The sequence below is a fragment of the Synchiropus splendidus genome, chromosome 10 (assembly GCF_027744825.2).
Source record: "Synchiropus splendidus isolate RoL2022-P1 chromosome 10, RoL_Sspl_1.0, whole genome shotgun sequence".
In the NCBI taxonomy this organism is placed as follows: Eukaryota; Metazoa; Chordata; class Actinopteri; order Syngnathiformes; family Callionymidae; genus Synchiropus; species Synchiropus splendidus.
In genome coordinates, this window is record NC_071343.1 from 18,942,068 (window position 1) to 18,969,420 (window position 27,353).

Consider the following 27,353-nt stretch of genomic DNA (forward strand, 5'->3'; position numbering starts at 1 on the left):
TAACTGATGCAGTATATTCAGCAGTAACATGCTCACAAGCCTTGCATCACCATTATCATCTCTGGGCCGGGAGACTCATTTCAGAGATTTGACATCAACACTTCCAGACATGTAACTGGACAGAAGCCTCTCCATTACAGACAAACACCTCACAAGATACTGTTAAAACACAAGTGGGGGTCACATTGTTTCTGACTGTATATGTCTAACTGTGATCGTAACTCCCAGAGGGGTTTAGCGTTTCCGACTGCGGCGTCTTGTCGAGCTGCACACACCTGGAAGAACTTGAGACGTTCCAGGAAGTCGTTGACATAGCTGCCAAGTGGTTTGAGGCTGGGGTACGACTTCTTCATCCACATGCCTGGGATACGACCCATCAGGATGCCTTGGACCACTTCCTCCAGCTCTGCTGACATCACCACCAGACCCTGAACGCAGCACCAACATGGTGTCACAAACACTTTCCTCATGTTCAGAGCTCAGAAGGTGGTGCTATTAGTTTAAAAGTAACATCAGGTTTCATTTAAATAGTTGTTCAAAGCCAAAGATTTTAAAGCAGAGAGTGCCATCTAGAGCAGACCTGGGCAAAGTGCGGCCCGGGGGCCATATGCGGCCCCTTGACTGTGTCTTTGTGGCCCTCTTATAACTTATAGTTATATAACTTATAACTCATAATTTTTTAATCCTGGTTCCGTTTTAGCCAGTCATTTTTGTTTCTTTTTTTGTTCGTTATTAGTATTTCCCTCAAAAATTGTCGAAAGAAAATTAAAAAGATATTTTGAAATAAATTGCCTTTTCATCTTCAATGTTTGGTGCATATTTTTGTTGATTTCTATTAAAATATATATATTTTTTTTAATAGGTTTCATGCCATATTTACACTTCTTAATATCCTTGCTTCCATTTAATCTTTTATGGTTCATTTCCTTACGATTTTTTCGTCATGTACCAAAGTCATCGCCGCCTTTCATGGGGCATGATGGCCCCTTACAATAGTTACAGTTTATAATGTGGCCCTTTAGGAAATTTAACTGCCCACCTCTGATCTAGAGGATACTGTTTCAAGAAGCCTCACCAGTTCATGACTAATAACACTTGTCAAAGTCACTCTATCACTTAAATTTTTTAAAATTCTGTTGTGGTCAAACCACAAGTCAAACTCGAAGCTCTGGGCCAAAATCTGGCCAGCCAAGTCCTTTTATGCGGCCACTCAGCTCAACATGAAAGTCAGTGCATTTTAACATTTGTGTTGATACCATGACCTATGAAGATGCGAGTTGATTGATCGAGAAACTTCCAAAATCTGAAAACTGATAGGAAAGAAAAGTACTTTGGGAAAGTGGCGTGTATTTGAGCTTCAAGGTCTTTTGTGTTACAAGGTCTTCATGAGTGCCTCCAGGTGCTCAGCTGGTTTTCGGTGCACTTCAAAGTAGTGCTCAGTTCAACTTTGCAGGCCACACAAAATGAGTTGGAGGGCCAATTTAGGTCCCCCTGCCTTGACTTTGACACATGCTGTAAATGTTGGACTTAAGTGTACAACTCAGTGTACGACTTGCGTGACCTGGACCCCAACATCCAGACAGGATGATCAGCCTCCACCCTGACACCTGTCCTTTACTCCCACGTACAATGACCACTGTTACCTTGATGGCTTTCTGAATGTTGATGCAGGAGTCGCGGATGGTGCGCAGCAGATTGTTGAAGCGACCCATCTCTTGTGCCAGCACCGTGTTCATGCTCTGGTTGTAGTCCGTGGGGAAAACCAGCATCACCGCTTCCAAGTCGAAGTCTGGAGGCAACTTGCTGAGGACGTCGCCCGCCACATCAAACACCATGTCGTCAGAGGATTTGGAGTCTCCGCCTGAGGAGCGCGACTGATCACACAGACACACAGGACAGATGAGAAGAGGAAGGCAAAACTGGAAGTTCTGATCACTTTGACATTTGGTGAAGATTTCTCGTGATGCCTTTGAATTGTCAAATTGACTATTCTCTTTTTTGACCCCTTTGCTGTTCTGATCCTGAAAAGCCCCTGACGTGCCAAGATGTAGAAAACTGTCATTCGCTTGCTGGATATTCTGTCACGTAATTCAAGTTCTGGCACCTGCTGTGACAAATCACCAAAAGAAGTTGCCTAATGAAATCAAGTTGACTTGACCTGTCACGCGTCAGACGCTGCCAAAACAAACGTGATACAGACAAATAAGTTAGAGGGCCTGAGTTCATCCCAGTAGGGAGTGGTGGTTTACATTAAAAATAATAAATATGGCGCCAACACAACACACTATTTCAGAGATTCCTTAGGCCTCATGATGTGGGAAATCAATGATGTGACAAAAACTTGTTCATGAAACCCGCAAAGGATCATGGGACTGATGACACACCACACGGTATAAATAGCACAACTTCCAAACCACATGGAGTAAAATATTTACAGTGTGTTTTTGGCTGTGAGGGTGAGGAACGTGTACACGCCTATGGCACGGTTTTTCAAGACAGCAGTCTTTATTACACCAAACATTTCTCACAAGTTTTACGACAAAACTGGACTCAATAGTGATTTAATTATGGAATCAAATGTCTAAGTTGTTAGCTGGGCTACTAGCCCTGCAACCAACTCTTCGGGAGTACAAAATGAATAAATACATTAATTTTGATTCCAAAATGTGAAGAAATATGTTAAACAGATAACCTAAAATTAGAAAAAAAAGAGTGTGACTTGTTATTCTCTTATCTGGCGACAAGCTTTGCTTCACAACAAATTGTAGCTAAACCTGTTAGGAACGTACTAGTAGCCATTTTTCTAGTCCTTCTCGATCATTCCATTCATATAAATATGACAACATAAATACAAACATCTAACATTTTATTTTGATGCCAAGCTACTCCATTCGCAGGGTCCCTTTAATGCAACAGGAATACATTTAAACTGCTCCAAATTTTGAAGCTGAACGTTATGATCTTGTCTGCTCTCCATGAACTGAGCAATAGGTTTCAGTGTCGAAAATAGCACAAACACTGGAGCTGAGTGAGGTAGCAAATGACCTCAATGTTGCTATGCTTGGATATTAATTGTGCTTTTTTAATTCCAGGTCCAGCGAGCGCTATTTAACTCATTTTCATTTTTGCATTTCATTGGATTTTCAGGCTAACAACTTTCACCTGCGAGGCGCGGGGCCACTCGCCAGCTGTACGGAATAATAAGTCATAATTTGCTAATGGGGCCGAGGGTTACAGACGGGAAATGACAAATAGCCCTTTCATCTTGTTTGTGTCGCCCTCACTGAGACGATGGGATCAAATTATATCCTAACAAAGTCAACGCATTACTGACTCCGTTATTCATCCGGAAGGAAAAGGAAATAAATAAATGCCAAATGTTATTGAGCTTCATTTAAAGTTATAAATAGCTACGGTGACAGAGTGAAGTTGTTTGCAGTAACCCAGTTTGAGGTGAACAAGTAAAAACGTATGCACATACCGAAATGTTCAGAAAAATTCCCTTCTGGCGGATAACAAATGAAAAAAAATATCTCTCCAATTTACAGGAGATGCAGTTAGACTTTTCAGAGCAGATTTCAATCTCTTTTTGATTTGATTCGCAGCAAACATTGAGTGAAGAAGGGGAGCAGTGGGAAACAAAGTTTGGTGTGGAACCACATACATCTCAGCTATAATGATGCCAATTCACTGAGCTCAACCAGAGCCACCGCCAGGCTTGCTGTTCCTCTGCAGTGTCAAAGATCTAATAAGTGGAAAGTCTCTCAACAAACAACTGAAAGATTGATTCGCGCTTCCTTTTTAATGAATTCTGCATGAGACGTTCCAGAGGATGGCAATGAAATATTCAAATATGGAGAGGACACTTTCGAGACACTCTTGTTTTTGATGTTTCTATGAGTCACACAGGCAGTGGCATCATTGATTTACCAGTGTTTGGGAGTGAAGTGACTGTATTTAAGCTTTCCTATGTATGCTGAACTATTGAAAACACCCCGTTGAAAATGTGGGCTATCAAGAGCAAAATGTGCGTGAAATCACTTTAGATGTCACCAACTTAAGTGACTTAAGATGTTTGGTGAAGGTAACAAAAACAATCCACCAAAAATTGTGACAATTTAATGCAATTGCATTGCACTCTTAAATGTTGTTAGAGTCATTTTGTGTGTGTGTGCACGGTGGATGAGTGGTGTGACTTCTCGTATGCGACGTGACGTGACGTGTGTGACGTGTGTGCGTGTGTGCGTGTTGACGTTGGGAAGTGCTAAGGAAGCGTGAGGAGCATACTAGTTTTTGACTTGATGTAAGCGTGCTACTGTTATTTTGTTTGGAATACCGCAGTTGTTCTTGTTGTCACCAAATGAAGGATTTAATAAATCGTATCAAGGGAAGTGACTGTGGATATTTTCGCATCTCGGAAGACACGCGTCAGCTACACGCTCATCCAAAGAAATAACCAGACGGAATCACGCTTACAAATGTGAATGTTATTTTTTATCGCCTTCACTTTTAAAATAATTTTTTTTATTTAAAAAAAAATCCATTAAACAAGACACAAAGTTACCTAATTTAGTTTTATACACTGAACACCCCATTCGGTAATAGACTTGAATATAAAAAAAATAAAGATAGATAGCCCAATACTTGGTGATGGGCTAGTGAAGCTTCATGAAACAGTACCCTCATTTTCAAAGCCCAGGAAATGGCAACTCATTTTAAAACCACTTGCAACACCAACGACCAAAGCTCTGCCAGTAACCTTTGCCATGCAAGTCTAATATGGCTAGCACCTTCAGTTACTTAGCTGCTGGAGCAATAGCATCTACTTCCAGTTTTGCAACATCACCAACTTAATTCCACTATATTTTATTTTTGTTGGTATACAGTGCTGCCCACTTTTTTTTACATGAAAAACAGCTCATTTTTGCCGCCCAAAAATTACTTTTTCATTCAATGATGCGCTCGGTTGAAATAGCTTTTGTCACCAGACCAAAACAAATACACATGGATACAAAAGACGAACTGCAATCTGGCAAATGGAAAGCGATGTGACAAATCTAGGGTAAGAACTATCACACTCACTCAAGACATTCAAGTGTGTTTTACATGGTCTTCTTAACTACGAGCTGAAATGTTGAAAGGCATAGATATGGGTTGACTGGCTTAACCACATTTTAGTTAGGTTCCCCCCACACTTGAGTATGTTCCACCCGGGACTCTGGTTTCCTCCCACAGTCCAAAGACATGCAGAGGCGAGCAGGTGGCACCTGTCTTGTAAACTGAGTTTGCAGTGTAAAATGCTTGTAAAAGTACAAACAGTCACCTACTGAAGTGGGAACATCAGGTAATAAAAGACCAGGCTGCAGAAGTCCTTGACGGATTTTTACCTGAGTGAGCAGGATGCTGTCAAACAGCAGCTGTGTCTCCGCTTGATCCTTGGTGATATCCGCATTGGCGTTCATACCAAAGATCTCTGGTGAGGGGTTGAGTGGCAGTGCTTTGGTGTACTCGATGTAGCTATTGTGCTGGAAAACAAAGGGGCTGGTTACATTATTATATTAAGCCACATGAAGTACATTTTGAAAAACACAGCTGAAGACTAGTCAGCTTTGTTGAAAGCTGACATTTTTTAAATGGCTATGTAAATGCGACTCCATGAATAAAACATGCGGCTGTAGGAAAGGGGGGCAACTGGGTAACAAAATGCCAAGTAAAATGGAGCGCCTGTTGAATTGAAATCGGGTAAGCAAATATGTCAGCCCTCACTGATGGTGGTTCCCTGCGGTGCCTAATTTCCAGTCTTTTATTGCATGACGACTTTTTAAAAGTAGTTCAAAAACTGTGCTTGAGAGTCTGGAGGTCATCTGAAACAAAAGCTTCTCCACAGCTTAGTGGAAAGGTCAAGACCTGACTCCACCAGCTTACTGTTTATCTGTTTTCATACTCTCATATTATATCATTCGTACGTACCGAAGCAGGGCTGTTTTTTAGCTATCAATCCAGACCATTCTGTTATGGAAAAGAGTTGACTGAATGTTGAGGGATTAAACTGCATTTGTGATTTTTTGTGACGCTACTGTACACAACACATTCTCTCACTTGACACACTGACCGTTCACAAGTGGACTCTGATCAGCCGCTGGCTTTGCATGTCAACACATTAAGCTTTGAACATTCTGCAGCATATACTGACGCCACGTGATGTGTGTGATGCAAAAGAAAGACAGACATCAGAGTAAGGGTTCAGCCGTGAGGTGGTGCTTTGGTTTTATCCCGACTCATGGGTGCTGATTCAATTCACATTATTGTGATTCTACTGCTGATGCATAGTGTTGATCATTGGGTTTTATTTCTCCTTATTTCCCTTGTCTAAAAGCTAAAAATAAATCAGGGTCTCACAGAGAGAATTGTTGAGTGACAAAGGTGGTGATACATTTTGTATTAGTGTTATTTACTCTTCATGAATACTAAAGTAGCTCATGCAAGGACCTCACTTGATATTGTAACCAAACAAATGTGATGTATATAGACACATGAATCAATGTTATTCCACCCCAATATATCAATGATGAGAACTCACAAACTTTCTCCCTCCCTTTGCCACTTCAGGCAGGAGAAGAAACATTTGACCCCATCTATCAACATGCGCCACAGATGGCTGCCATCGCTGCATCAACATAAGTGGGCATGAGAATGTGTTCACATAATAATGTAGGAAACTAAAACGTCTTACATCTCCTTCATCAGGTGCGTAGTAAAGGCCACTTGGGTCAAATTTATAGCCTGGGTCCCTGACAATTGCAGCAGTGTAGAAGTTGGCGAGGATTGTGCGCAGTGTCCTTCTGTCCCAGTCATCGGTCACACGTCCTCCGTAGTTACACTCCCCAGTCATGTAACGGAGGGCGTCAAACGGAACTTCCTGCAGAAGACGCACTTCGTGATGATCAAGTTCACCGAAAAAATTGCCTTAGTAAAAATGATATTATAAACTTTGTGTCACAACACACTTTATTGAAAATGTACAAGTACAATTACATCAACGTGTGTCTTTATTCATATTCATAATCCTTTTTAATATCCCCTAATGGTTTCTAATGGTTTGAAAATATTTTTATTATTTATTAAAATGCTTATTCTACATGGTTAAATGTGTATTAAGTAAATAGCTATGTATAACTCAATATTTAAAAAAATATATATTCAAAGTGCCTAATAGGGATCAAAAAAAAGAAAACTTTGGTAGACAGAATTTAGATGATTAGATATGAGCAAAAGTGGCAAAGATTCAATTATAGCTGAGAGCGAAGTTAAAGTCAAGAGCAGGCAAAAGGTTGCGACTGGCCACTACTAAACTTTCTGAGTTTCCACTCACAAATTCCCCGACACTCAGTGAGACGTTGAAAATGTCACTGCATTAAACATGCTCATAAAGCATTTCAGCTGCTGGCAACGTTGGAGAGTTTTGGTCTTATCTGAGCCAGGAAAAATGTCAAGTGGAGCTTCGCAGAGATACTGATATGAAGAGGAATCAACTTGTAAAATTACTGCCCTTTGATTGACTATTCAAAGCATATACCAAGCCTCGGTTGGAAGCTGTCACAAGGTGAGTAAAAATCTCTATTAAGTCGAGCCAAAGGGGAATAAACCCCCATATGAACTTGGAGAAATGATCAGCTGTGCAAAATAGTGCTCAAGCAAAACATGAAAAACTTCAGATGATGTTAGGTTCACAGGCAGAATATATGCAGTGTAAGATCATTTACTGAAATATTTTAACGTTTGAGATTAAATATTCAGCATCACAAATGCTTTCATAAGCATTCAATGTATTTCATGCCATAGGGTTTCATAGGGACACTAGATGCACCTAAAGTGTGCACGTGAATGTTTGGTCACCAACAGGCGCAGGGATCGAGAGTCAGTTTTAGCTATGGACAATGTGAGCAACCGCCTCAGGTGCAATCTATGATGTGAAAAAAACATCTGTGGGTAATGAGAAAACCACACTGATACCTCCAGTTGCCACTGGTCTAGCTGAATCTCTATATGTTGGAATACTGTTCCAACCAGTCCACTACCTCGTACTGTTCCAGGAACATGTGCAGCTGTTGCACAGAAATACGCAGGTCGGTTTCGTTGAACTCGTAGGGAATGTTCCATCCCAGAGGTCCGAACTTCCTCCTCTCTTGGACAAGGGCGTGGAAGAAACACAGGCCGTACAGCAGCTTCTTAAACACAGCCTGATGTGAGGAACACAGAGCAACACAGGATCAAACACATGATCAAAGCACAAACACAAAGAGCTGGGTGTAGCTAAGCAGTGGGTGGATGTTCAGAACCTCCACAGTCGGCACAGTCAGAGTGAAAGTGGTGTGACACCCACTGATGAAGGAAAATAAAGCATTCACAGCAAGGGAGGAAAACAGAGACAGACACTGACCGGTTTGCTGCTGTTATCAAAAAACTGCGGGTCAGATATGGGGTCCATTAAGAAGGACCGTGCGATGTTGGAGCGAAGACCTTTCGGTGCCTCATTGGTCATTTTCACGCCGTTCTGGAGCACAGCCACGGGAAAGGTGGGAGACGGGTAGCTAGTGAGCCACAGTCGGAAGTCTGGGTGGGTGTTGTCGGGATTTAGTTCCTTGAAAGGGAAAATCAAATAGTTATTAATTCAGCTTTCATATAAGGGCACAGTGGGGCAGTTTGTCATGAGCGCTAATGACGGTGTTTTACTAGTCATTATTCAGATGTCTGGTTCATAAATTATTCATCTGCTGCTAACTTTCCTTGTTCTTACTTCTCCCTCACTGATCCATTTGACCATGAATACAACCAGAGCACAGACCTCCATTAGCTGGCACTATTTGAACTGTAAATGCCTCATGAAAGCACAGGCTTGGAAAAGGGATGAGCGATATCGTAGACAATATACCGCCAAACACAAACTCCACCATGACAATTCTGCATCTTCGATAAACACACGTCACACTAGATGCATTGGACTTGCACACATGAACTTGGGACGGTGTTATAAACTGAGTGGCGTTCGACAGCCGACACCAGCGCGTGACAGTTGTGGAGGGTGTGGTGGACTTCGGTCCACACTCATAGTTTTTAACTTATTTTTAATAAAGGAAGCCTTTGATGTCTGGTCGAGTCTCTGGATCGTGTGTTTGTTTTATGAGATGGAGTGGTCCTCACAGGTTCTCTGTCGCGGTCATCTGCCTTGGTTCACAAGGCAAATAGTTGATTATAGGATGGACCTCCGCTCCGATATTGGCGGTGGCGTCCTCTTCCGCGTCCCCGTTAGGGTTCATTGATCGTGGACACACTCTCACAGGCAGCGCTAATGTTACGACGGACCATCGACAAATTCTATGGCGGTCAAAGTATTGGTGAAATCTTCAATAAGGCAGTGAAAAACAACCATTTTAGGAGAGAGAATTGTGAAAAGGTTTTTCATCACACAAAACAAAGGACTGAGCGTTTGTATAATGATTTGGAGAATAGAATATGACTAAATGATCGTTTATTCACATTATTTCTAATATTTCTTCAATAGCATCTAGGAAATGTGTCCAGACTGGTCCATAGTTAAAGACAACTGTTTAGAGACGTGAGATACAGCAGACAGACGGCTCAATTTAACCCCTAAATAAAGCAGGCAGAGCAGTCTGTCAGACACCAGCGGCTTCTACCAGAGACGTGAAACATTGAATTTCTCACCTCGACACTTAGATAACTATTCTATTAAAACATAAACAAATAATGATGTTGGAGACAAACTCCACTAAAACTTTAATCATAAAACAGTTTCAAGAGAGACTGTAGTGTGTCCAACACACGGAAGAGAATTTATCGTGATGATGAGCGTTATCGTCGAAATGACATAACATTTATCACGATGCCCAAGTTTGGACCAAAACCAAAGTTGGTGAAAGATACAGGCTATTTAACCAAAATCCTTGATCACAGAAAAGTCTCATGACAGCACAGCCTGGTTAAAACTCATATAGCCATCCATATAAATAACTTGTTAAATAAGTGTCTCTTCTCGAGTCGTAGCTAAATTGGTGCGGCTCTGTCCAAGATTAAAATAATACTTTAATGTGTTCCTAAACTTTCCTTGCTGTGTGATAATTCTGAATAAATAGTGTCTCTCAGCAATCTGTTCCCTAAAGCACCAGAACTGAATTAATGTCTGAAAAATTGGGAATTATTGATAAGCTTTAAGCTATGTAAGATCTATGAACCTATCTCTCCCCCTTTTCTCTCTTGTGTGTGTGCCTGAGTGAATGTGTGTCCAAATTGAGTACACAAATCTTCAGTGTTACTTCTGCAAGCATTTGCAAACTACATTTCTGCCTCAGGGAAAATGTAATTTACAAAACTACAGCAAAAAAAATCACAGGCCAAAGGATTGTCTATGATGTGCACGCACCATGGAAGCACAAAAGTACTCGCTAAACGTATATTATGTGAGTGGTGAAAGATTTACCTTATGTTTTCAAAGTCAGAATACATTGTTAGCAAACTTAAACGTCACTATGTTTAGCCATTTCTGAGTAATTCACTGACAAATACCCTACCTACACATGCACTGACTTTCATCGATTCCTTTAGCCTACAGATCTTGCAAAGAATCATGGGATCGATGAACACCACCGTATGAATGGCACCACTTATGGACTTTGCACAGCCACTTTTTCAACAAGATAACGTCTGTTTCTTTGGCTTTTCTTAAAGTCACCGCTAAAAACGAGGTTGACGAACGACTTAATGGCTTCATCCTCTGCCACAATCGTACAACTCCTGAGCTGAGTCCAGATCAAACACAAATGAACAAATTTCCAGTTCTGCCATGTATCACTTTTGAAGTGTATATAGTTTGTTTCACAAATACAACAAAGGCATCAACAAAAAAATATAGCTTTGTCGCCAACCAATAGATTGAATAGATACTTCATAAAGACATTTATAATTTGATTTTGATGCCAATCACTCTAGTAATGTGTGAAAATCACAATAGGGCATCACTACATAAAAATTATGATCATTATTATTACCAATAATAATAACAAGAATAAGAATAAGAATAAGAATAAGAATAAGAATACATGCTTTAAAAATCCCATGTTTTTAACATTCACATGTGGAAAATTACCCTCTAAAACGTGTTGAAGCATTTCCTGACCTCACAAACTTTCTCCAATGTTGCCATCCATGATGTAGCCAAGTGGCAATTCTGCAGAACCACCCAGGTGCCGTCTTTAATGCCAGTTTCAATCATCCGCATGGCAATAGGACCCTGGCCTTGTCCCAGCGACAGAGAGTTCAGCTTCTTGCCTGTAAAGCCCTGAGGCACAAGAACAGACGAAGTCATGCTCTCTGATGTGGCTGCAGCCGATAACTAGGCTGCCAGAATTCATATTTTCACTGCTTTTAAGAAACATGTTTGAGTCTGGTAAATCTAAAGAATTCCATTTCTCCTCTGATTTTGGGGGCTTGTAGGAGCAGCACGCTTCAAAGGTGCTAAATTTTTCATACCATTTCATCTCCAAACTTGAGCAACGCAGCCATGGGGTCTGAGCCAGGGGAGAGGATGAAGATGAGAGGGGCACAACAGTGGCTGTCACTGAAGGCTGTGCTCAAGCTGAAGGGAGGGGTTTCGATAAACAGACGACCCAAACTCTCTGAAACAAACTCCTGCACCATGGGAATAATCTAGAGGAAACACAAGTCAAGTGGGATCAGAAACTGTGGGCAGAAAAAGTACCCTGATGAGGATTTCGTCACGGGAGTCATGCAACTAACCTTGTCCGGCCGAAGACATCGGATGACCAGCATCTTCTGAAAATATGTCAGCTTGTCCTGCCAGTCCTCAGGGAACTCACTTTGGTGTGGAGTCTGAAGTGAGAAGCACACAGACCTTCAGATGATACTCAGACAACAATAGGGATGCAATATTCATTCACAACAGTCAGTCAAAAAGTGCACAATGAATAATGAAAAAAAAAAGAATTATAAATAAAACTCTCCTTCGCCCATCTTGGTGTCTGTTTTTCTCCATCTATAGTTGTTGAGAGTCATACTGAAATGCATTTCTTGTCCCTTGAAAGACATTAGCAAAATAAACTAGCAATGAAGTGCCTTTATATCATATTTACACGTTTTACCCAGTGAAAGCAGAACATTCACTACTTATTATTATATACCTGGACATATTTTTTCTGTCAAATACAATCATGTAGTGTTACTGGGGTTTTAACACTGTTTTTCTTTGACTTTGTTCTCTTTTCGATTTTCTCAGTTTATAATATTTTAGTGATAAAATTCTTTTTTGGCTTGACGCAGGACAGTCACAGTTGGCCCCTTGGGAACTTAGCTGGCCCTTTGCTGAGCTATAGGCAGAAGACACACGCACCAGTGAGGGCAACGACAGATACAAAATACATGACATGTCAGTAAGCAGGCAGTGTCATCTTTGTTCAACATAAAAGGCGAGGACAAAGTCACTGTTTAATTGCGTTGCGTATCAGTAATGACGGCTTGATAAAGAGAGCGCTGAGTGGGCTGCGAGGGAGCGGAGTATTTTGAATGGTTGGACGCTCCACAGCAGTGAGCAATGGTGGTGTCGAGCTGCCTTCCCCCTGGTTGTTTGCGATGCAACGTCTGGCTATATATGTTGTGCTGGCAGGTGCTTTGAGACAGAAGCTCCTATTTTGGATCTCCTGGGGATACGCAATGTGTCTGAGCCAGTTTGGGGCGGCTTGATTGAACAGATGTTCTCGCAGAGCAATGGGCGGAATGTGCATCCGCAACTGTAACAAACTGGATTTAATTAGATAGAAGTGCTACGGCTGATTGTGTTGATTATAAATCAAGGATGGTGTATGAATGTGCGTCTCAATGTGTATAATGGCGCGTGTGCAGCCTGACGTGTCTTCTCACACTCGGATTTAACAGCTGTTCTCGGATCCGGATAAGAGAGACGTCGCTGTCACAACTGTCCTGATTAGATTTAATTGGGTAAAACTTCAATTTAAGATCATTTAGGATTCAAAAGGCAGCGTATGTACATCAATTAAATATGAGGGAGAAACTTTCACGTTCAAAGTTTCTTCTTCTCACGTTGATCAGAGTGGAAGCGAAGGCCAAGACAGCAGCTCGGTGGGCTACAGTTTGGTGTTGCCAGTGAGAAGGCTGCCTTGGAGGAATGATTCCATCCACGCCATCTGTGATGCCATGTCACTTTTATTGTCAGGAGTGTGAACAGATTTGTAGGGACGGAGACTCCTCCGCTGTGAGGTGCAATAACTTCAAAATGAGATGACTATAACACCAATGGGTGCTACAAATAGGCTGGGCAATGAGTGGCCTTTCGCCTGCATTTGACTGGACATCACGATGGCTATGGAACTTCTGAATGATAGTGCCATTTTAGTTTATTTAAAAAAACACAAGTAGTATAGAAACATAATTATTTTCTATTTAATATTCATAATGTATATTTGACATAGAGTTTTACCACTTAGGAATTACTTATAAATGCAGAACAAACTTTGCAAAGAATATTTTTCCTCTTCAGCCATTAATTGATTTATTATTTTTTATTTTTTTAATAATCCAAAGCTTCAAAGAAAAGAAGATTCACACTTTTTAAGCTTTTTTTTGTCTTTTTCATCATATTGTGTTGCATTAATAAATCATAATTGTTTGATCATAATTGTGCTTATGTTGCATTTCAAGATTTGACTTTACATAAGCCAGTCATGATAATCAATAATGATGATCGGAAAGACAATAAACATTAACTTGACCATTTTGCCGCAAAATTGCCAGTTTGTTTTCCCTGTCTCCAACCAGCTACGCTGGGTGTGCAGAGTGAACCCTCTTGTCAGTTGTCCAGAATCTTTGTCTCCGCAGGAGAAGCAGCGCTACTAGCACACAGTTGAGCAAGAACTAGAAAAAGGCAGCACAACTAACCCACATGACAACAACCACAACCAGTGCAGTTTAACTGGAGTTTTGTTATTGTTGCTTTTTATTGTGTTAATTTGGTCTCAAACTAATGTTGACATTAGTAGTAGCTAATAACGTTTAGGGCAATTTATTGTCGAGCAAAATTAGTTATAGAGATAGGCCTAATCTTTAGTTTTTTTTCTTCAAACAAAAAAAAAAAAATCTTTTTACTATTGGAAACTATTATTCTTTTTGCAATCAAATAACTCTTTGTCATCACACATTCTTCCTTAATTCCTCCAAAAACAGTTTTTTGTTTTGCTTTTACTTCTGAAAGTGTTAATCATGACTATAGTGCTTTTCTTCTTTCTTTTCTCTCTGGATAATTAATAATATAGAAAAAAGTGATTTTATATTTATATATATGTATATATTTATGCCACCTTCCTCAAAGCGCTGATTTGAAGCACCCGAATTTATGCTCTTTGTTGCTCACAGTGTTGACAGTGTATTAAAAGTTATAAAATGATTGTACAAACATACATTTAAAGATAAGCTTTAAATAATCCAATTAATTGTGGAGCCAGCTTCCATGCTACATGCTGCACATCAAAGCGAAACAAAACCTTGCGGAGACTAGATTTTAGTATTGAAAAGACCAAATATTCTGTGCAGAAGATGCTCTGGAAACATGCATACTGAACTGCAAAAAAACAAAGTGCTTGTAAAAGTAATTACACGAGCACAATGAGGATTAGTGCGGGACAACATTGCTCCTATTCACGGTTTAAATGATCGGCAGCCACAGTTTTCCCTGGGAAAAACGGGCTCTTTGTAACACGATAAAAAGGCTTACTAGATTATCTCTGGGAAATAATTGTTGCTGATTCACAACAAAACAACTTCCCCCGAACCAATGGATCATTTGAAGCGGCACTCTGGTGTAAGAACATTATTTTTTGGCGAGGCTTGTTTTCCCTCATTTATTCCATTGTCTTATTTATTTATTCAGATGATCTCATTAGAATGAACACAAATGTTTTTCAAGTGAAACCTGAGAGGAAATCCACATTAATTCACGGATAAAAGACCACAAACACAACAACAATTTTCTGTATTTAAATGAGAGCTGTAATGCAGAGCAGTGGTTTGGATTTACACCACGCCACGATCCAGATGCAGCTTCTCTATGCCTCTAACCCAACACGAGGGAAATGTAGTAATTGGGAATAAATCTCAGGTAGATGTGCTGGTGAAGTGTGACTGTATCGCAGGATTATTATAAGTGGTGCCACTCACAGACACGAGTCAGCTCAATGATACTTACAGGGCTTTCGTAGACCTTCTTCCACTCGTTTCTCAGGCGGGCCATGTCGCGACGCATGCCTTTGAAATTCTCCATCTCATCCAGACGGCATATCTCATCCCAGGACTTCTTGGCGAGCCAAGTGCAGGGATTTGAGTAGTTATTATCCAGTCCAACACCGCCCGTCAAAAGGAAGCGCCACTCGCTCTCATTCACCTTAAACAGGGACATGGATCAGCTGCAGAGGAAATTTATAAATGGCACCAAATTATCGAAGCATTTTGATCTGGAGATCATTCAAAAATGCTTATTTATCTTCAAATTACGCTGATATCAAGCTACAGTCATGCGTTGCCACATATGCTATACTTGAGGCCAGGTTTCGTCCATGTCCCTGGCATCTTGGCATACTTACACTTATTTTCACAAGATACCCCTAACCTTTTCACGACTATTGGGTCGGTGGCTGGGTAGGCAAGTAAGTGAGTGCAGGTGGATATTGATAACTGTTCCCCAAATCATTTAAAAGTTAATCTTTCGCTGCCCTGGGTAACTGAGAAAGGCTTGTGAAAAGCTCTTATTTCTTTCATCTGAAAACAGAAAAAGATGTCTAAACAACCTGTGGAGACATTGCTAGACTTTTGGAGGAGCACAGAGCCAAGTTTTCCACCGACCTTAAGGACATGTTCACTGCTTTGGAGACTGTGGTCAACTCCACACACGCTATTGTGATGGAGCAGGAGACACAAATTGACTCACTGGAAATGAGCGCTAACTCTCAAGACCAGCGTAACAACATACTGGGAGAAAAGTGTGCAACGCTAGTGCACAGCTCCTAGCAAAAAGGGGTGGACCTGGAGAGCCGTAGCCGTCGGAATAACATTAGACTTGTCGGGCTTCTGGAATCCGTTGAGGGACTGGAGTCAACAAACTTCTTTGCTGACCTCCTTTCTGAGTCCTTGGGAGCTGAGGTTCTACCGACATCACCAGAATTGGATTGCGTCCACCGACTCCAAACCACAAGATGGAGGGAAGCCACGCGTCTCAATTCATATTCGAGCATTTAAAACTGTAGCTCTGTACAGAAGCTAGCAGAGATCTAGCATCTAATTATTTTGGACAGATGAATAACACATCAAACAAGCCACAGTCTGGTCAACAGCGCTCAAGACCTTTTGACAGTTCCTGAGAGCCATTGAAGTCTAAAGTTGTAAAAATACGTTGCCATTTCGTCACCCGATCACCCGAAATCCCAAGTCACTCTAGACTGAAGGAGATCCACGAAATAGCATTAAAATTGATATTCATAATTTTGGGGTATTCCTGAATCATGTTTAGTAGTTCAATTTGAAGTATTATAACTTATTTAAGAAGTAGTCAAAATGGTTGCCAAGTCATTTTATCCCAGACATCACAAATCTGACAGTTGGATCTGGCCTCTCCATTATTGTCCCAAGGATTGTGTAAATAGCAACACCCGAAAAACGACTCTCCATTTTGGGGAAATAATTCCGACAAGGACACCAGAAGACCATGAACCATTGACATTCGCAACAGTCCTCCAGTTTGTGGCTCAATGAAAGCAACTTAAAGTTTCACAGGACATCTACAAGAAAGTCAATTTCTTACTTCACTTTTACTATCATAGGCATGGCCACGACATCAGTATCAGTGTTACCTAATAAAAATGAAATAAATTGAAATAATATTCCAAATGATTCCGAATGTATGGAATCTGAGTGTAGTTTTAGTGTTTCAAAAATAAGTATTTACGCTGAAACATTAGTATAACATGACAAATTATTCCTGTTACTTGGCTACAATCTGTATTGTAATAAGTTTAATGCCACTAACAGTTTATAGCTGCGCATAGAGCTCTGCTAAATCTGAGACCATGCTTCTCAGTCAGCAAATAGAGGAATGTTCAGCCCAAGTATGCGCCAGGTGAGAGCGCATGCCTGTATGTTGGTGTCTTGTTCACAAGTGAGAGGAGGAAGAATCGTAAAGAGTTAGAGGAGACTTCAAGTCCTTCATTGCAGAGCTAGTGGTGTCTACCTACCATCTTCACGTGCATCAGTAGATTAACACTGAGGCAGAAGGAGAAGAGCAGCTTGTCCTTCTCAAAGAGTGAGCGGCAGACGTTGACATACAGGTTGTATGTGAAGTGATCTTTCAAGATTTGTAGTCTGAGGGAAAAAAAAAATTCAACAACTTCCTTATTAGAAAAAAAATAAGTAAAACTATGACTAAAATCACTTCCAAATATGTCTTTTAGGCAAAAGGTTATTACATTATTTAAGACCCATAAGTCATTGCTCTTCAGTAGCACTGCACTCAGTGCTCTGAAAACTTTGGCTTTGAACTATTATTTCATGGAAGCCTTATGTAATGTTTAAACGGAGAAATGACCTTTTAAACAGCCAAAATGAAGACACTATTTCATAAAGCCTCCTCATCATATTTCTTTGTAAATTAGTTGCAGAAGTCCAAAGATTATACAGCAGACAGCGCCACCCGGTGGCCTTTGAAGATCAGGATCCTGTGTCATGAAACCTCATCAGCCCATCACTAGTATCTGCTACCCATCCATAAATTGTGCATCTAGTATAATAAAACATATACTAATGATTTTCAACAGTTGGCGGTCCAGATTTGAACCAAAAACATAACAAACTGTGAATCCACAGAACACATTAGTAAGCCCCTTGACTGCCCACCCCTTTCTTTAAAAGCCAGTTTTGTCGGTACATTTCTCAGCTATGTTTACCTCTTTTCCAAGTCATCAATCTTCTCCGAGTTGTCGATGGAGCCGATAAAAAGGTTAATAAACCAGGTGAGGGAGTACTGGTACATAGGCTCGATGCTAGCCAAGTCAGCAATGGAGAAGAACAGAATAGCAGAATGAACGGCTATCGGCCTGTAGCCTAATCGGGTCATATCAATCTCCTTCTCGGTAACTTCAGCCACTGCCTGTTTTTCCGAGATGTCGTTGGCCAGAACCTTGGAGCAGGACAGAATCTTGACAGCTGACTCATCTTCAAGAATATTGCCCTCCGAGGAAGAAAGCACCTCTAAGATTTTGTCCTCGATTTCTTTCAATTGCCTGAAAAAAGAGCAAAAGCACAGATAATTTTTCACCCGCGCCAACTTTCTTTCCTGAAGAGAAGACTTTTCCGCCTCTCAGTACCTTTTGTTGTCTGCACCTTGTAAGATAAGTGCCTGTTTTTCTTCCTCCAGGTCAGGCCTTTCCCTGGCTACAACAATACCCAGCAGCTGATCTTGAATGCCCTCGGGTGTGATCATGAAGTTCAGGAGGGTTACCTTACGGAACAGATATTAGAGAGAAGACTTAAGAAACCTATTTCAATTCGTATTCACAGATTAGCCAATAACATTGTATTGAAGCAATTAACAAAGTCAGCAGAGGGTCAAAACTCCACTTAGCTCCAGCCTTATATTTCCATTTTCATAAACCTGCTAGATGGAGTTTTACCAAAATGGAATCTGAATTTAAAGATAAAAGTAATTTTGTAGAAGCAAGACGTGTCAGACTTCAGGAAACAGTTTGGCCCTACAGGACAGAATTCCCATTCGAAAACAGAAAAAACGCTTTATTGTTTAGAGCAATGAGAGAAAGAGCATTCACTGGGGACAAGAGAGGAAGTGTTTCTGGAGTGAGTATATGCTGTTTCTCAAGTGGTTTGATGCAATAAAGCACTGAGACAAGTCGAGCTCACTTATCTACCGAAGGCACAAAATCGTGCGTCAAGCAGACTAAAACAATCCCTCAGTGTTATAAACAATTTGTGTTCGAGCTTCAAAAGGAACACTCTGAGCCGTGCGGTGAGGTGGCGCAAAAACTTGGGAGTGAAATGCTAACTTCAGCAACTTCGCTTATTTATTGCTTTTAAAAAGTAGAAAACAGTTTCAGCAGCAAAGCTCAGAGTGGCTGTGGCTGGATGGTTGCGGGTTCAATTCCAAATGCGTGTGTCAGCGTGTCACACAGTTAACCCATGATTTCCTCATGTATACTGCATCTCTATTAATGACAACCGGATACATAAAAACCAATTTGCCAGGTCTAGCCAGCACTGACAAACAGCTTTCATGGGCAAGATACGGGTGGAACATTTGACTTTGTGAGTCCAAATTTGAAAACATCCCATTAAGAACAACACTAAAGTACTAAGAAAATAATGGTTGCAGGACAGGATGGAGGGCAGGGTAGAGAGAAAATCTTTAAGAGCCACTTCCACATCTCCTGCCTTTAGGATCAGGGTCGAACATTTCAGATACCAACAGCCAGTTTGATGAAATTGATTTTCCTTGTGAGCACAAAGGCTGATCAGTACAGCTTCAACTCAGAGCCTGAGGCTACATCCACACTGCATCATTTTTGCATATGAAAAAAAGAAAATATAATAATAATATTTCCATAATGCACTGCAGCAGCTCACATTCTTGCCAGTGAGTACCAGTAAACAAAATGAATTTTGGGAAGATACTGTCACTGAGGTTGAGATGACTGGATCTAACTATGACCACCATTTTCAATTACTTCAGACAAGTTCCACTTATGAATGTAGTAATGACTACAGCAGGAAGTCAGTGCTGACTATTTGTGCACAATAGCGACAACCTTGAGACAAACTTTAGAGGGTCACAGATGTCTGCTGGCTCCTTGGACAGCCATCGGTTAACAGCACCATTGTTTTTTGAAACTGAATCTATCTGACTGCAGTCAAGACTCTGACAAGCAATGCATGTCAGATGTGAGTAGCGAAGTGGGAAATGGAGGACAGCAAACGCAACACTGACACCTGCTGCAGAGGAAAAGTTAACCTTCATATAAGGTTGCCTTTGAAGTCAGAGCACTCTTCTGAGATAAATGGAATCATTTAGTCTCAAAATTACCTGACATGAGGAACATTTTTGTAGTATTTTTTGAAGTCATATCAAGTCACAAGGTGTCACCGTGACTGACGCGGCATGCAATTAATATGGTGTCTGAGCAGAGTGGTAAGAAGTAAGATAAATAAGCAATATAAGGGAGTGATGATCAAAAGTGTAATGTTTAACAGCAGAAGAAAAGTTGTTTTTATATTTAAAAATATTTCAGAAATATATGTATTAACTAACTATTGGAACAAGGGATTATTCATTTCAGATTACGTACTTTTTTTCTTCCTCCGGCCATTTACATCAATGATCACTCCATTAAAGCATAAAAACACCTTTGGACTCTATTAAAGCTGCCGAAACTTTGTCTTTTTTCATAGAGAGACAAGATAAAAAATTGCCTCTGAGCACATTCTGTTACCTTGACAGCAGTTTCGGGCAGATAGTGCGGGTTCCGTAGCTTAGTCGTGATGTAAAAACGGAAATCGTGAGAGTACTCAATCGTTGAGTCTCCCAGACGGATACAAATAGCACCACCCATTTTAAAGGTTTGCCTCAGCAGAAGGGGCTCCAGGATAGGATCCAGGTCTTCACCAACATTCTCCAACAGCACTGAAGAAAACAGAATGGAAATGAATGAATACTCATAAATACCATTGACATCACTGTACCATTAACATCTAGACAATTGGATCATAAAACAAAATGTACAACAGGACAACAGGTGTTCAGCCCAAATGCTACTGAAATGTTCAATCTACTTGAACTAGTAAAACTGCCATCGATCAACAGCTGAGGAGGCTCCATTAAGGGCGAGTAAATAATCTTTTTCCAGGGACTTCAACATCGTACAGGGAGCTTTGGTTTTGGACTGCTCCTTTCTTTGCATCACCAAGTGTCATGTCAACCATGGTACTGTTCAGTCTTGACATACTTTGTCCTTTAAACGAGGAAATTTTGAGATTGCCAGTTCAACTGTCTCAGAAACATTTTTTAATTGACATATTTTAAAATGGTATTATATTTTTAATTATATTGTATTATGCTGTCATGCATGTTTCTTCAGTGCAAATCTATATGGTAGGGATTTGGTGAAGGTGATTCAGAATCTAAAGCAGACAAATATTTATTGCCAGAGATGTAACAACAAAACAGAAATTCATGTGCCGTTGGTTACCTATCATATATAATAATAATAATAAGATAATAAAATGAAACAAAACAAGTCATGTTAAGTGAAAAGTGGATGGCCAATAATCAGCAGCAGAATCTCTATAAAACTGTGCTCAAATATATATCCCGAGCGTCTCGCAAATTTGCTCCAAGAACTCTCTGGAACTCAGAAATATAACCACTTCATCTTTTTATCATTAATATTAAAGTGACCGAACATAAGATTTGATGATGCTGTTTTATGTAAGGCGCATTAGCTAATCTATTATTGACATTTTCTCCTCGAGGCGCGAGATTACATGAGGACGTTGTGAGACAATTGATGACTGCAACTGTTATGAGGTCAACCTTTTAAAAGCAGAGGCAGAGCCATAAACTCTCTGTACCACTCATCAGTGATGTTAATATTTCAGCAGATTCCAATGGAGTTTCTATCATTTCAGAAAAAAAAAACATACCAGATTCCTGAATAGAATAAAATCATACAGGCAGCGAAGCAAACCACCAAAATGGCACAACTGTGAATAAAATAACTGAGTGCACACTGGAACTGCGGGACTGTTTCACATCCAGCGAGGACGGGCTTCTCTCTGAACTGTTGGCCTCGCAGTTTGCCAGAAAGCAAAGCGCCAATCGCTGGCAGAGTCAGGTCATTATTGAGATGTCTTTTTAATGGCCACATGGGAGACTCAGTTTTCTCACTCTGGACATCTTTTTTTATTTGAATCACTCCTAGTTAGCGTATTTCTTTATGCAGAGTAGGGACAGCATCCGTAATGGTGTATCACCATGTATGCATGTCAGTGTTTCAAAAAAACAACAAAATACAAAGACTGTATGCAGATTAAATCATTAAAGCAGAGATGACGCCGCCAAATGTAACAAAGAAAAAAGCATGAGGGACCTGAGATAAACAAAATAGCTGCATATTCATCTATACATCTGCAGTGGATTTGTCTAGCCACACTGTAGTTACTTAGTTATCATCTAATTCACCCATCTTTATTGTCTCCAGTTTGAAGAGCTGCTTATTGAGAATATGTCTGTAAGACCCTCAGATTTGTTCAAAAAAACACCACAGAGAACAGACAAAACAAAACCTTCACTCAGTCTGACCATAAAAAAGGTGTGAATGATAATCTTACTGGACAAAACACGAAACATTTGGAGAGCGATATAGCATGTTGGAATTTTGTTCAGCATATAATGCAATTTTAATAACTTTTTTCTTTAAGGCATTAATACAGGTGAGTACACTTCATCGCTTGAGGAGCTTCGGTTTCTTTCTGGCCAGATGTGGCTCCAAGAAAAATACGGTTACATTCACAGAACGGCAGAAAGCCTGCATCCTCGAAAGAGGCGTGCGAGTCAGCGCCCCATTCGTTATGTGGTAAACAGAGACCTCCTCTGGCGAGAGGATGAACTACAGAAGGTTGTGTTCACATTCACAACGAGTCTTCACAGTAAAGTTTTCAAACGAACGCATGTAATAAAACACATGACACCGCTTTTGCACTGCAGTGGAAAACAAAAAATCTCAATGGGTTTACTACAGTTTGAAAAAAAAAATCTATATCAGCATGCAGGAAATGTGTTTTTCCTCACTGGACAGTGTCACTAACATAACTGTGAAATTATTCAGAGATAATTTGGTGATAATACTGCATGTCAGGGAGTGTTTACCCCAGTGAGACGCACGGTTAGGTGTGTCGCTGGGCATGTTGGGACAGAGCAGTAATAACAATAACTCTGCTGTTGCAGGTTATTTGGATGCCTAATTTATTCATGCCTGGGAAGTACGTAAAACAAACATCTTACCTGGCGTTCCAAACTGAATGCAGTTCTCCAAGGTGCGAACAAAATCAGCGTCATTCTGTTTAATGATATGCAGGTTATTAACCTTCTCCATGTTTTTGACCCACTTGTTGGCCTGGCCCTGAGGGTCGATCATGAGAGGCCAGCGCCTGGCATTGCTGCAGACACACAAACGCAGTGTAGCTGAGGATCAAACAGAGCCTGGAAGTGAGAACTTCTAAACAAGCCAGACATCACAGTGGTGGGCGAGTAATGAGATGTAGAGAGCAGCTGAGGGCTGAACGCTCACTCGGAGCAGGATGAGACAGCTCACAGTTGGGCAACTCACCGGGGGCCACCGTATTGTGATTAGAAAACAATGTTGCTACTTAGATTACACAACAAAACAGATGTCTGCATGAACTATTAGGTTAAGTTCACAATTTAGTTAGCAGGGCAGAATGGATGTACAGCGCAATTGGAATCAGAAGTGGTCGTAATTGAAACAACGGTAACTGAGGTGGTGAATCTCTGGAGACCATGGGCCAGAAGCTGTGTTAAACTACACAACTATAAAGCAGCAGTTCAATGTTGGAAAAGAGCTGTGTTTAGATGCTGTTTTTAAGACTGAAAAACTACAATGTCAAATGGAAATGTGGAGCTGCTGGGACACCTCCGTGAAGCAAAGGGGAGTGCCTGAGTGATGAGCAAACTCTTGGTTGCAGTGTCCAGAACAACTTTTTTGCTTGTATCCTGCAGTTATTTTTAAAGTTATACTTCCATCAATCAGTCTCCTTCATGATGTTTAGGTAATGTTATCACATTGTATAATGCGGTGCACATGGAAATTGTGTGCTGAAAAAATATTCCCTGAGAAAAAAAAAAGTATTTGGCTCGATTTTTTTTTTTTTGCCTGTAATTAATGACTCTAAATTAAGTCAAAGACAAAAAGAAAAAGTGACAAAAATATCAATATCTTAACAGCATAATTGAAATTAAAATACTAAAATAAAAAAAATGAGGAACAGGTGAACTTCCATGTGGACTAATGTCTACTAGCTATGTATAAGAAACCTATAGAGAAGTTCAACTGAGGTCATGCCGAAGAAAAGGTTGTTTTACACATACAAGTAACATCCGACTTACGACCAGCTCGACTTAGGTCCACCCGTACCTATGACCACAGCCAGCAGATGCTTCTATTTTTTTTTATTCAATGTCTGGCACCGCAGCATGTAGCAGTCCGGCATTATGCACGACAGTTACAGCAGCACAGCATCCCAGCATCTCACTCTCACACAGCCATCTACCACTACAGTAGCACCTATAACCCTCACGTCTGCTATTTTGAATGGCATTCCACTTACGTCCAATCCGAATTACAACTGTTTGGCTGTTCGTAAGTTGGATGTTACTTGTATAAACTAATGAAAGTTTTGTTACACTACACCAAGAATGGTTGAACATTTGTTCTAAACACAAGTGACTGATTTAGAAAACAACAGAAGACACTCCTCAAAGTCAAGTGTATAAGTGAAAACCAAAATAAAGAAAGGAAGCACTTACGAAATAATGATGCCATTGTCGATTGAGAAGCTGTCTGAAGGCAGGCCGGCGATGGTCCATCCACTAATCTTCACTTGATTGCCCAAAGAGTTCATAAGAGACATGTTGGGGGAGCAAGGAATCTCCCGGGCTTTACATATATTGATCCAGTCTTGTGTTTGGTCCTTCAAAAGAGGATAATGATATTAGGAAAAGGGTCATAACATATAAAGCAACTACACTTTTTATAAAGCTCAATGATGTCTGTCTCCTGCAGTACATGCTATTTTGAGTTGATATACTGGGAAGAAAAATCTACATTTTTAATCGTATGGAATCATTCATTCACATCACTGAAATTATATCAGGTTTGCTGACATTTTCCGTTCATCCCTTTTTCCCTTCCAACAACAGTATTTGCACTAGCGTCCTGAAACAGCCTTCTGTATAAGCAGTTCAACATTCTTACAAGAGCAATTTGACTGCCTCATTTTTTTTTGCTTACCACTCGGAAACTGGAGGTGAACGCTCCGAGGTAAGCCACAATGCCAGCTGAGATCAAGATGTCCCCTGTCAGGTTTTCATAGAGCTCCCCGAGACTTTTGACACTTTCATTCCAACGAGTCTTTTCTCCACCAAGCCCTCCAATCAGCTGTTCTGCACGGCTAAGCTTTTTGCTGCACAAGTCCACCTGCAGAGCAGTCGACATGAGTCACGGACCTAAAACGCATACATGCTTTAACATTCTTTCAAACATCTGACGAACCTGACTCTCCAATTCAGCTTTCTTTGCTTTGTTGGCATCTAAAGTGGCCTGAAGTTTAGCCAGTTTGTCCTGGACTTCTTTGAGGGCAGCCTGCTTTTTCTGCAGACTCTCCATGGCCACTGCCAGTTCCCCTTCAGCCTCCTGAAGCTTTGCCTTCTTTGGAGCAACCACTTTGGCAACACTGCAGCACACAGGAGGCATTTGTCATTTCACATCCTTCCAAACACAGCTGAGCAGACCTGGGCAATGTGCAGCCCATTAACTATAGTTATGCAGACTTAAAAAGATATGAGGAATATGACAGCAAATAAAAATATCACAGCAATTAAAAATGTAACTACTTAGAGTTATTTGTTTAAGGACTAATATACTTTCTTTCCTATTCATTTTTGAGAGTACTTCTGGTCCCGCAAAATGAACTGACAGAAAATTAACAAAATATTTTCCATTGCTTTTCTATGATTTGAATAAACATGAATAAATGTATGACATCAATAAAATGTACCTGAAATGTAATATTATATTATCAACAGTAGTATTTTTAATAGTATTAGTGATATTTTCAGTTACAATGTTCGATCCTGTTTTTACATTTTATCCTATTCTCCTACTCCACAGAGTAAGTAATTCAATATTAACAGAAACAAGCCAAAGCAAGATAGTCAAAATTGTATTAAATATTTTCTGAAATTTTTTTCATTATTTTCTATGAAACTATTAAATGATTTAATAGTCTGTATAATTTCTATGAACGAAGCTAAGCTAAGCTAAAATAATCTAAGTGTGCCTATATGTGTGCGTGTATATATATATATGACTGTACTGTACTGTACTGTGTTATTATATATATCTCAGTACAGTATGTGAGTTTTAGACGTGAGTGTGATCTGGTTACTTACTTCTCGTACTTATCCATGGCATGGACCCACTTGCACAGGCCCTCAGCAGCAGTGGACGCAGTCCGGATCTTCTCTGGTACAAAGTCCTGATTGGATGTGTACTTGGCGCGAATTTGGGCAATCAAGTTAAGAGGAATATTATCTTTGTCATAATCGTGAAGACTCTGCAGAAACTTCATGTCTCCTAAAAGCTTCTTCGCAGGTCCCCAATAGTCCTCAACCTTCTTGCCAGGTTTGGATGGGTCCGGAATTCGATCCGGTTTGATGCCTTTAAGAATACAAATCGCTTCCATCACCATCTTGACGGCATTTGGGGGGCTTTTCATGGACTTCACCATTGTGATATCCTGTAGAGGAATTAACATCGGTCAGGTATACGGCGCATAAATAAGGTTAAAAGTGGCATAATGCTTACGTTTTGGGTGAGAGTGTCCAAGGCCTCCAAGGCTGATTTTAAAATAGGCATCGCCTCAGCCAGGTCAGCATTACACTCATCTTTTATAGCCTTGGCTGCCATGGCTTGTTCGTTGGCAACGGCTTCGTCCACTTTGACCACTTTTTCTGTTTCGGCCACCTCTGCAGACTCATGCTCGATCACAACCATCATCTGGTCCACCTCCTTACTGGCCACAAGCAACTGAGGCTGGAGAGCCTCCAGCTCCACTTGCATGGTCGACACTTGGTTACTCGCTGATTCCAGCTTCTCAAGTCCAACTTCATATCGCCGTTTCAATTTCATCACCTCGCTGTGTTAAAGTTACACAAAGACATTGTAAGCCATTTCAATATGGGCAGGTTAGTTAGCAAGAACAGCCAAAACACCCACTTTAAGAAACCTACTTATGCTGTGTTCCAGTTACCTCAGAAGTGAGACGCCTGAGCTGGGAATCACGTCACAGCCAACTTCATACCAGTAGCATACCAGTTATAAAAGTCGGAGAACAATACAGCGATGTGCATGAAAGCTACAAAACCAGCCGAATGAAGAGGAAACTTGCAAGAAGGAAAT

The 27,353-nt window shown here is 40.5% G+C and overlaps 1 protein-coding gene across 2 annotated transcripts in view; it reads right to left on the minus strand.

The window, feature by feature from the left end:
- dnah7 (dynein, axonemal, heavy chain 7) overlaps positions 1-27,353 on the minus strand; it is a 73,758-nt gene that overhangs the window by 6,451 nt on the left and 39,954 nt on the right. For both annotated transcript variants that reach the window (XM_053878121.1, XM_053878120.1), the window contains exons 44-63: positions 26,760-27,090; positions 26,345-26,691; positions 25,446-25,626; positions 25,185-25,370; positions 24,701-24,864; positions 23,159-23,313; positions 20,589-20,779; positions 18,456-18,589; positions 18,036-18,371; positions 17,328-17,454; positions 15,290-15,484; positions 11,815-11,907; positions 11,548-11,724; positions 11,195-11,356; positions 8,441-8,641; positions 8,079-8,240; positions 6,734-6,919; positions 5,388-5,525; positions 1,644-1,874; positions 276-428 (exon numbers count right to left, since the gene is read on the minus strand). In XM_053878121.1, the coding sequence (XP_053734096.1) occupies positions 276-428; positions 1,644-1,874; positions 5,388-5,525; positions 6,734-6,919; positions 8,079-8,240; positions 8,441-8,641; positions 11,195-11,356; positions 11,548-11,724; positions 11,815-11,907; positions 15,290-15,484; positions 17,328-17,454; positions 18,036-18,371; positions 18,456-18,589; positions 20,589-20,779; positions 23,159-23,313; positions 24,701-24,864; positions 25,185-25,370; positions 25,446-25,626; positions 26,345-26,691; positions 26,760-27,090 (3,850 nt within the window). The remainder of the gene's footprint in view (positions 1-275; positions 429-1,643; positions 1,875-5,387; positions 5,526-6,733; positions 6,920-8,078; positions 8,241-8,440; positions 8,642-11,194; positions 11,357-11,547; positions 11,725-11,814; positions 11,908-15,289; positions 15,485-17,327; positions 17,455-18,035; positions 18,372-18,455; positions 18,590-20,588; positions 20,780-23,158; positions 23,314-24,700; positions 24,865-25,184; positions 25,371-25,445; positions 25,627-26,344; positions 26,692-26,759; positions 27,091-27,353) is intronic.